The 10,205-nt window shown below is 43.8% G+C and overlaps 1 protein-coding gene across 1 annotated transcript; it reads left to right on the plus strand.

The window, feature by feature from the left end:
- The first annotated feature begins 1,264 nt into the window (after window positions 1–1,264).
- Window positions 1,265–9,904, plus strand: LOC114922886 (organic solute transporter subunit alpha-like). Its single transcript, XM_029285047.1, has 7 exons — window positions 1,265–1,331; window positions 1,475–1,626; window positions 2,290–2,363; window positions 4,898–5,053; window positions 5,156–5,267; window positions 7,283–7,535; window positions 9,474–9,904. The coding sequence occupies exons 1-7, from the start codon at window positions 1,265–1,267 to the stop codon at window positions 9,902–9,904; spliced, it is 1,245 nt and encodes a 414-aa protein (XP_029140880.1).
- The last annotated feature ends 301 nt before the right edge of the window (window positions 9,905–10,205 follow it).

Genomic DNA, 10,205 nt, shown 5'->3' on the forward strand with positions numbered 1-10,205 from the left:
GACAGAAGGCTGCACATGGAGTTTTCTCCGGTTTTAAAAAATAATGCTTGGATTTATAAAAGTTTGGAGAGCCATGTTCTGGAGGTCTGGTAGAGTCACTAGCTGAATCAGTATGGGTAGACAGGTGAGACCCACTTATGGCACCTGACTCATTATTGGACAACAATATAAGTTCCTGGCATATTGAAAGTTAAATGGTTTTGTGAGAAGCTATCGCCCTTTCTCTAACATGCTACTTTATTATGTGCGTTGCCATTTTTAAAAGTGCTTGTGTGAAAAAGCGACCCACACACCAACTACAAATGGCAGTATTAGTTTCCCCCCTTATCCAGATGTCCCCCAGAGTGTTGGACTTAAGGTGTCTTCCCACATTTTTTATTTGCTGGCCAAAATACAATGCAACAATTTAAAAGGTTGCATTGTGATCTGAGTTTTGATCACCTTGCTACTCTTCCTTGCCTCTGTAAGGGCACAGCGGAAAACATTTGCAACCGGATGCAAAAAATATCCCTACAAAAAAAGCTCATTCCTTACCAGTGTGGTGGATCAGTTTATTTGCAGATGAAGAGGAGGGGGCAACAAATCCAAGGTTTAGATATCATAACCATCATTTCAAAATTAGTCCGTGAGATTCAACTATTGTGGTTGATATTCCCAAAAAGACATTCTATGTATTGGAAAATATGTATTTCCCAAAATCCTTTCAGCTGAGCTGACCCTAGGCTTCGGTTTGTAAAATAGGATCTTAAAGATTGTGTATGGCTTAATACTGTAATATTTGTGTAATACTTAATACTGTGAAAACCTGCTCTACAAATAGGAGTAGTTTACTCTCCAGAGCAGTGGTTCTAAACCTATGGTCCACGGACCACTGGGAGGGGCCGCAATGTCACAGGGGTTCCGCGAAGGCTTGAAGAAATGTCATTATTTAAATCTTGAGTTAGTCTTGGTGGTGAAGAAGTATTTTAAGCATTTGAAGGGGATCCATGGTGAAGAAAAGGTTGAGAACCGCTGCTCTAGAGGAAACTCCAAGCTTGATATAAGTGTATTCTACTACAGATTCATACTGCTAAAAAATTAGGACTGTAACCATTTTTTAATCTATCGGATGCATTCAGGAATTCATGGCAGGTGAAGAAAGCTGGACTTGGCCCTGTTGCCAAGACGCCCATCTTAGCCTGTGTCAATGATTAATTCAGTGACTAATGATGTGAAAGGAGGAAGTCATTGGCTGGGGAGTGGTACCTGTCCCGGTGAAATGAAAATGGCGCGTGACCCAAACTGCTCCCTTATCAGCGATCAGTTGCCTCTGTCATCCGAGATCTTCCAAGGTGAGGATGGGGAATTTGTGGAAAGCAGCCCGGATAAGTTGAGGTTCTGGTAATTCAATATAATAAGACTTCCAGCAGGAATTAGGAACAGAGATTAGAATCTGCTCTCATCTCTCCAAATCACATTTGCCTGTCTCCTACAGTTATCAAGGCTCAGATCTGGATTTTCTTAATCCCAGTATTCCTGGGTCTTCTGCAAGTTGGTCTATTTCTGGAACAAACAGGCTTCTTCTTACGACATGGCAAGAGTTCCCATCGCACCAGTGTCTTACTTTGGATCCTGGGAGTTTATCCGGTAAGAATGGAGAGAAGGAACCCCACCACTAAGCATACGTTCTTGAATATAAGGTGTACAAAACTCATTGAATTCCTCCATAGAGTAGTTATTATTTAGCAAATTTGTGTCCAGTAGCAGCTGCCACAAGCAAGCTCCTTTTTTTTAATAGGACTGCAGCAAAGCATAGCTCAAGATCACTCCTCATAATTTATTCAAGAAAAAATAGGGTTATGACATACAGGCCATGATTCAAGTCTTCTTGTGATAGATCATTCATTGACAGCCACTTCTTTACAAACCCACACCAGTTGTTACTGGAAGATAGAATGGCGGCCTTTGCTTATAGCAGCAAAATCATCACGACAGGCTCTTTATTCAGGAGCCACTAGATCTGAGTGCTAAATGTAACCATCCTTCACTCGGTTCAATATACATCTCGGAATACCAGTAGGTCAAACTGGACAGTGAAAACATCGCACTACGGGGAAATAGCATGTATAAATTCGGCCTAGATGTTTGTTCATCTCTTTTGTGGGTGGAGTAGCAATCAAAAAAGAAGAGTGTTTAGTAGTAATCTCAGGAATGGTAGAGTGCATAGGAATACTTGTAGGGTGCCTTACTGGCTAGGGACAAATTACAATTTAAAAGGTACAAACCTATCTTTATATTGTCCTCAAACAGGTATTCAGCCTCACCTCCCTCATCTGTTTGTACATCCCTCGAGCTTCCTTTGTCTGTAACTTTGTGGCTTCCATGTAAGTTTCTTTGCATGGGGACAATCGAGGGGGGGGGGGGAATGCAGAAAACTCCAACTGCACCACAACGTCTGCTCCAGCTCATCAAAGGAATTGTTGTACTAGCAGTTTTCACCCTTGAAAACAAATGCACAGAATTTCAGCATTCTAACCGCAGGCATGGAATTATGCTGTGTTATTTATCTGAGCTAGGCCTTGTAGCGTAGTGTGCTTCAAATTTCAGTCTTGATCCTTTACAGTAAAAGCAGGAAATTGAATCCAAAGATGCCTTAGAATTCAGGGGTAGTCAACCTTGGCTCTTTTATGACTCGTGGACTTCAACGAGTCATGAAGTCCACGAGTCATAAAAGAGCCAAGGTTGACTACCCCTGCCTTAGATTCTCAGTCATTTCTCCTGCACCCTTTGCACACTGGAAAATGTGGAGGGAAATATCTCTTCCTCTTCCTGAAGTCCTATCTGTTGTCCAGTGCATGAAAGTTGCCATCAGCATAAGAAAAACTCTGTCTCTGAGAGTCAAACTAGCTTCCTTGAATCTAACAGAATGACAGAGTTGGAAGGGACCTTGGGGGGTCTTCTAACCTAAGCCCCTGCTCAAGCAGGAAACCCTACACCATTTCAGACAAATGGTTGTCCAATCTCTTCTTAAAAACCTCCAATGTTGGAGCACCCACAAATTATGCAGGCAAGTCGTTCCACTGATCAATGAGTATCGTGCCTTCTCCTTCAATGCAAGCAACTGAAGCATAACCAATACTTGTTGGTGCTCTTAGGTCACCCTTCCTTATCTTGGGTACCCTCTTGAGCTATGTTTTTTCCTCAGCAGAAGCTATTATGAGAATTCTGGGCAGCACCCAGATGAGAAAAGGCTGACCTCAGTGCAGTGCTTGCAAGCATTGCCACTCAGTATAGCCCCACCCATTCTTTGCCTTTCTTTGGGCCATGGAGTGGAAGCAGTGGACTTCTGCAAGAGGAAACTTGCTCAGTGTGTCACCTGGCCAACCTGGCTGGCCATATTAGTCTTGGAAACGAATGGTTCTCCAATCCTAGTCAGGGATAGCCTTTTCCAACTTTAGCTCTTCCTAACAGCTCCCATCACATTTAACTAAATCACTCCTGATTGTTATTGCCCATCCCACCTGGATAGTGCCACGTTTAATATTAGCCTGCAACCGGGGGAGGGATTGTAACTCACCAGATTACTAATCTGGGCTAAGCCTTGAATGGGTTTCTATCACACACAACAGAACATCTCCAAATGCATGCGTGCGTTAAAGGTAGTTCTGCCTCTGAGAAGGCTGAAAACCTCTGTTCTCAAGAACAGAAAGAAAAGAAAAACTAGCTTCATGACCAGGGCAGCTGCTTGTCCACAATCCAAATTTTGCATCTTTTAACTGACAGAGGCTCTCCGAAGACAGTTGACTTATTGACGTTACAACTGCAGCCACTCATTCTCTGCCTGCTCATATTTGAAGCTCAGTAACTCTAGAATTTTCTGAGGGAGTCCTGCACCTATTGAAGCGTTTCTGGTCACCGAATCTCAGGATCAGAGGCTTTCAAAGAACTTGCAACTGCTACATTTCCAAGTGAAGAGGGGATATGGGGGTAATTTTCTTTTCCTAGCAAACTCAGTTGTGTTAAAACTTGGGTGGGGAAGGTGGCTATGTATGCAAATTCATGCCTTAATATCTGCAGTCATCTAACTTGTGTGCATGTAAATATGAGCCCTGATTTCTCAGTGCCTGTAGCCTATTGGGGGCCAAAACAGGTTCTTTTCTGCTGTTTTTGCTGAAGATGTTTGAGACTTTCCACGTGGAAAGCATCTGCTCTCTAACGGAACAATAATTCTTTTGGTTTTTGTTTAAGATAGATAACAATAAAATGTATGGCTGGGCCATCTAGATCAGTGGTGGCGAACCTATGGCACGGGTGCCAGAGGCGGCACTCAGAGCCCTCTCTGTGGGCACGCGCACCGTCCACCCAGTCCTAGGCCTTCAGTTGGGTTTTATAAAACCTTTTCGCTTTAGGCTTCCGTCGCCATGTACAAAAAAAAAAAGGTTCAATCAATCAGTCAATTTCAACTTCTCGCGGNATCTAGATGATAGAGTCCAATTCCTTCGCCATATGAATGTCTTTCTTACCCTACGCATGCAGATGCATGAGGATCAATTCACTAGAAATTAGTCATTGGATCTCAAATTGACCTACTGCCAGTCAGTCATCCCAGTATTTTAGTCTTCATTGGAGATTGTGTATTGTAGGTCTCTCTAGCCTTGAAAATAGGCATAGGAACAGAAGTCATAGAGTTGCACCCCAACCCTCAGTTTGCCGTACCAATCTCCCTGATAGTTATTGCTTGTCAATTATGTTTTCCATTTTCAAAACGGGCAGCAGTTGAAATAAGTGTTGAAAATAAAACATTCCATATTTCAGTCTGGGTATCCCAGGGAAGCTGAAACAGGCCACTCAGACCTCCTCTTTTCTACCTCCTAGCTGGTGTACTTTTTACATAAGGTTCCTATTCTTGTTGCTGCAGATACCACTCCATCACCCTCTGGAAGTTCCTTGCATTGATCCGGGACTTCTTTGGGGGCTCAGAACGGATGGCCCAGCAACTGGAAGGGCAGCACGTTTCTCCGAACCCTTTTCCATGCTGCTGCTGCTGTTGCCTTCCTGAGATTGCAGCCAATCGGTAAGAGGCATTTTTAGCCTTCCTTACTTTCCCTCTTCTTTTATCACATAGCGAATCGCTCTTTGACCTTCTTCTCTCTGTCCCCCTCACCCACCCTGGCAGAGCAAACTTGCGATGTATGACTGTGGCCGTGTATCAGCTCTCCCTCATCCGGACCATCCTCTTCTTCATCACCCTTATCCTCTGGACTGATGACGAATATGACTACGGCGCTGTGAGTAATTTTGCGTCCTGAAATTCATAGACCAGGGGTAGGCAACCTCGGCTCTTTATGACTCATGGACTTCAACTCCCAGAATTCCTGAGTCAGCTATACTGAGGGGAAAGAGAGAGTTTCCAAGCTGAGCCATGCTGGCTCAGGAATTCTGGGAGTTGAAGTCCATGAGTCATAAAAGAGCCGAGGTTGCCTACCCCTGTCATAGACCATGAGCAAAAGAGAGAACTCCTGTTAACTAGAGCAGGGGTCCCCAGCCCCTGGTCCATGGACCGGTACCAGGCCGTGGCATGGCAGCAACCGGGCTGCACAAACAAGCAAAGCCCCATCCGTGGGATGCAGGCAGCACACAAAACCATGCACTCTCTGGTCCGTGGAAAAACCTTTCTCCACGGAACCGGTCCCTGGTGCCCAAAAGGCTGGGGACCTCTGAACTAGAGAATGGTCAAGAGGCTTTTTCCATGGGTGGGTGGAAATAATTTATCTTACATGTTTGGTTGATAGACATTTCCATTGGATTGAGATAACTGGAATGAACATGGTATTACATCTTGTGGAGCAATGAAGCTTGTCTTGGTTATCACCAAGATTTGGCTGAACAAAACAACCTGAGATCAGCTATACTTCTATATTGATGTTGTGGATAATACTGTAGCTCTCATTTTGAAAGTAATGTATATAATTGACAGCTGTGGAATGCCACAAAATGCCATATTATAGTGTGGAAGGCTCCTTTTCAAGTTTCTCCACTGAATCCCTTCCTGTATTAGTAAATCTGCATCCCAAGGCTATTAAAGATGTTCACTCCTCACTGAACTTTTTCTTCTACTCCCTGGCTAATAATAATAATAATAATAATAATAATAATAATAATAATAATAATAATGATGATGATGATGATGATGATGATGATGATGATGATGATGATGATGATACTACAAAAATGCCAAATCCAGTTTGAACATCTGGCTGACTGTGCGATGATCAATAATAATAATAATCTCCAGTTCTTTCTCGTCTATTCTGCTGTCTCCAGGCACTGCCACGTCCACTATCCAGACTTTTTTGCTGGACTTAACAATTGTCAATAAGAAAGACAAAAAAGTCTGGATAGTGGACACGGCAGTGCCTGGAGACAGCAGAATAGACGAGAAAGAACTGGAGAAAATAACAAAATACAAAGACCTACAAATAGAAATAGAAAGACTGTGGCAAAGGCAAGCAAGGGTAGTACCAATAGTAATAGGCGCCTTGGGTGCAATCCCAAAGCAACTAGAGCACCACTTGAACACCATTGGCATTGACAAATTCGCCATCAGTCAATTGCAAAAGGCAGCCTTACTAGGAACTGCTTCCATCCTGCGACGATATCTGTAATACCATCAAACATCCACATCTGCCTATCCCAGATCCTTGGGAAGGACTCAGTAGGTAGACAAAAATGCCAAATCCAGTCTGAATATCTAGCTGACTGTGCGATGATTAACAACAACAACAACAACAACAACAATAATAATAATAATAATAATAATAATAATAATAATAATAATAAAGTTGGAAGGGTTCTTGGAGGTCATCTAGTCCAACCCCCTGCTCAGGCAGGAAACCCTATATCATTTCAGACAAACGGTAATCCAAAGAGAGTGAAGAAGGAAAGACCCCTACAGGTTCAAGTGGCCAGTTTTATAACTGATTAAACAGTTTTTAGCTCCAGTAAAAAGGTAAACGAAACAAAACAAATCCATCCTCTTCTTAGATATATTACAGAGTTTTGGAAGAAACTAATACTTTTAATAGTCTTAGCATGTTGAAAAACAGCAGACTTTTCTTATAGAATCACTGTGCACAATATCCTAGGATTGCTCTAGACTAGAGAGATAATGTTCAAGAACTTTCTTAAGCCAAAAGTTTTTTGGCCTGCCTTTCAAATTCAGGAGGGTTAAAATCAACTTATGCCTTTCTGTGGGTGACAACTGAGAAGACCCATAAGTGTGTCATGACTTTTTCTCTTCCAGGTGGGCTACACCAATCCCAATTCCTACATCAATATCATCATAGCCATCTCCACCTTCCTCTCCTTCTATGGCTATTTGCTCTTTTACAAGGCCACCAAGCCGGCCCTCGAGGGCTACAACCTGCGCTACAAGTTTGTCTGCATCATTTTGGTGCTTGTCCTTTGCGGGCTGCAGAGTGGAATCGTGGAAACGATGGGAGCCTTAGGCGCCATTCCTTGCAGCCCTTCTCTCTCAACTGTTACCCGCTCCCAAAGTAAGTCATCTCCATGAGGCACGTGGTTTATAGGTGGAACGGGTGGACTTAGAGATGTTTTTCTGACGATACAGCAGCAAACAGCCGGCAAAGACTTTGGCAAGTGGCCAGTTTTAGCAAGAGTGTTTTCTGTGCTTTCGCTAGCTGGTTATACTGTAGGTTTTTTTTTCTTAGCAGTTGAAAAACGAGGAGCCTAAATATACCAATACATACATACATACATACATACATACATACATACATACATACATACATAAATTTGTATGCCACCCATTTCACTTTCCAACATCATAAAAAGAATAAAATAAAAACATTAAGAGCTTAGAAATGTTAAACATTAAAATTAACAAAAATTGGGTAAACTGGGAACCAGTACGCGATCAAGATGGAGCTGGGATCTTCTTAGTCCACTAACCACCTCCAGCATGAAACATCTCCATCAGAACCCCAAGCCTATTGACATAGCCAGGTTTTGAGGCCCTTTTGGAAGGCGCCAAGGACCAGTTCCGTGGAGAGCGGTTTTTCCGCAGACTGGGGGGGGGGCTAGTTTCACGCGGTTGTCTGCATCCCACGTGTGTGTGTGGATGGGGTTTCACTCGCTCACATGGCCTGGTTTCTGGCAGGCCATGGACTGGCACTGGTCTGCAGCCTGGGGGTTGGGGAACCCTGGCCTAGAAGGTGGGAGGCGGATCTCATCTCCAGCGACATGATGTTCCTGAGGGTGGGAGCCATGAAAGAAAAGGCTCTTTTCTTAGACTCCTCCAGCTGAAGTTCCTTGACTGACAGGATCCACAGCAGGCCACTTCTGCCGGAGTGAGTGGAGTGGGCCCATCCCACTGAGGTGGGATGGTTCTGCAGGTAGCCAGGTCCCATGCCATTAAGGGCTTTAAAGGCAATAACCAAAACCTTGAATTGCACCCGGAAGCAAAGTGGCTTACACAACAATGGTGTTTCATGGGTCAACCTAGGGCAGTGATGGCGAACCTTTTAGAGACCAAGTGCCCAAACTGCACCCAAAACCCACTTATGCATCGCCGGGTGCCGGGTGGGTGTGGCCCATTGGGTGGGCGTGGCTGCAGTGGTAATGGCAGACTGGGTGGGACTAAAAAGTTCAATCAATCAATTCCAACTTTGCAAGATCTTTTTTTTCTCCGTGAGAAGTTGAAATTGACTGATTGATTGAACCTTTTTTAGGCGCAGGCCTAAAACCACTGACCTAGGGGCCCATAGGACTGTCCATGCAGCTGCCCTGTGTAATTTGTAGCTTCTGAATACTCTTCAAGGATAGCATCATGTGGAGCACATTACGATAGTCCAGTAGACATGAGCAAAAAAAAAAAAAAGCTTGGGAACAGTAGATGAGTCTAGCTTTGAAGCATAAGTACAGCGAAGTATGACTTACTTGCCTGAATGTAGGTGCACCTTCCTAGCAATTTTGCTGTCTGCAGTGGCAGGGGTAGCAGCAATGTGCCACCTTGCCTTGTATCTTGGAGTTGCAGAAAAAGGACTCAAAAGCTCTGATTCTGCTCCTTTCCAAAGATTATGCAGGTGCCTGCCTCATGAAGAATAGTTCAAGAGTGCAGCTGAAGGTCTCGATTTGTCGAAGTTACAAAGCGCATAACGCCTTTTTTGAAGAATTTGTCATAGCTTTGTTTGTTCTACAAATAGAGAAGTTCTGCGAGATCTTTTCTGTTTTCCTTAGGCACTGCCCACACACTTTCAAAAGTATTTTTGTGGCTACTTTTACAAAAAGGAAGCTGACTTGCACACATCGCCCCATTTTCAGGATTTGTGCAAAATCAAAACACATAGACCCTATTTCCTCAACCTGATGTCCTCCAGTCGTGTGTTTATGCTCCTAGGGGGAATTGAGAGATCAGCAAGTAACATCCTTTCTCTGGGCTACCCTATCTTCATACTTCTCTTTTATCTTTCCAGTGCTCTACTACTATGCTTTGGCCGTTGAGATGTTCCTTATTGGCATATTTGCTCATTATTCTTTCCGAAGAGTTGAACCCTCCATGGAAGCTCAGCAGGTCATCCACCATCAAGCCTCCCAGACCCAGGAGGGCCCATCTGGTCGTGGTAGTCCTGCTGATGGTGTATCTGTGGAGGGAACAAACCCTGGCTACCTCTGTGATGAGGCTTTCTGTACAATTGAACATTCTCCCCTGGACCGCTTTGATTTCATTGTAAAGGAGCCTGCGAACAGACAGCAGCAAAATTGGGAACTTGGCTGCCAGAGAGGAGCCCTGAAGACAGAAGGACTTAGGTTAAACCTACAACAACCTGGAACTGAAACATCAAGTGAAATCCAAATTCAATCCCACGTTAGCAAAATGGAAGCAAATGGAGCCTCTGCCGTATAGCCACCATCTTTAGAGGTTGGAGACACAGGGACAGCTGAATTCAGAAGTATGCATAATGTCAAGGCATACAGACTAGTGTGGAGAGATACTGAACTCCAGGTATGACCAGGCAAGCATGTGCATCTGTGTGGAGATATGCCCAGAAATATAATATTGTGGGAGATTTCAGCGCTTCCGTATTAGGTGGAGAACCTTTGTTCTAACCATGGCTAAACTGCCTCAGGGGTGGATTGTGAAGACATGTTGGGAAAATAGAGCCATTGTTCTTTTCCTCTGTAACCTCTCTATACTTCTCCTTTTC

This window comes from Protobothrops mucrosquamatus, unplaced genomic scaffold, assembly GCF_001527695.2.
Source record: "Protobothrops mucrosquamatus isolate PMUCROS unplaced genomic scaffold, P.Mucros_1.0 scaffold_159, whole genome shotgun sequence".
Taxonomy (NCBI): domain Eukaryota; kingdom Metazoa; phylum Chordata; class Lepidosauria; order Squamata; family Viperidae; genus Protobothrops; species Protobothrops mucrosquamatus.

Excerpts from the sequence above, each read along its gene's own strand:
- LOC114922886 (XM_029285047.1), top strand. The coding sequence starts at position 1,265 with ATGGCGCGTGACCCAAACTGCTCCCTTATCAGCGATCAGTTGCCTCTG. Across the intron at positions 5,268-7,282 it reads ACGAATATGACTACGGCGCT|GTGGGCTACACCAATCCCAA; the intron begins GTGAGTAATTTT and ends TTTCTCTTCCAG. Across the intron at positions 7,536-9,473 it reads AACTGTTACCCGCTCCCAAA|TGCTCTACTACTATGCTTTG; the intron begins GTAAGTCATCTC and ends TTATCTTTCCAG.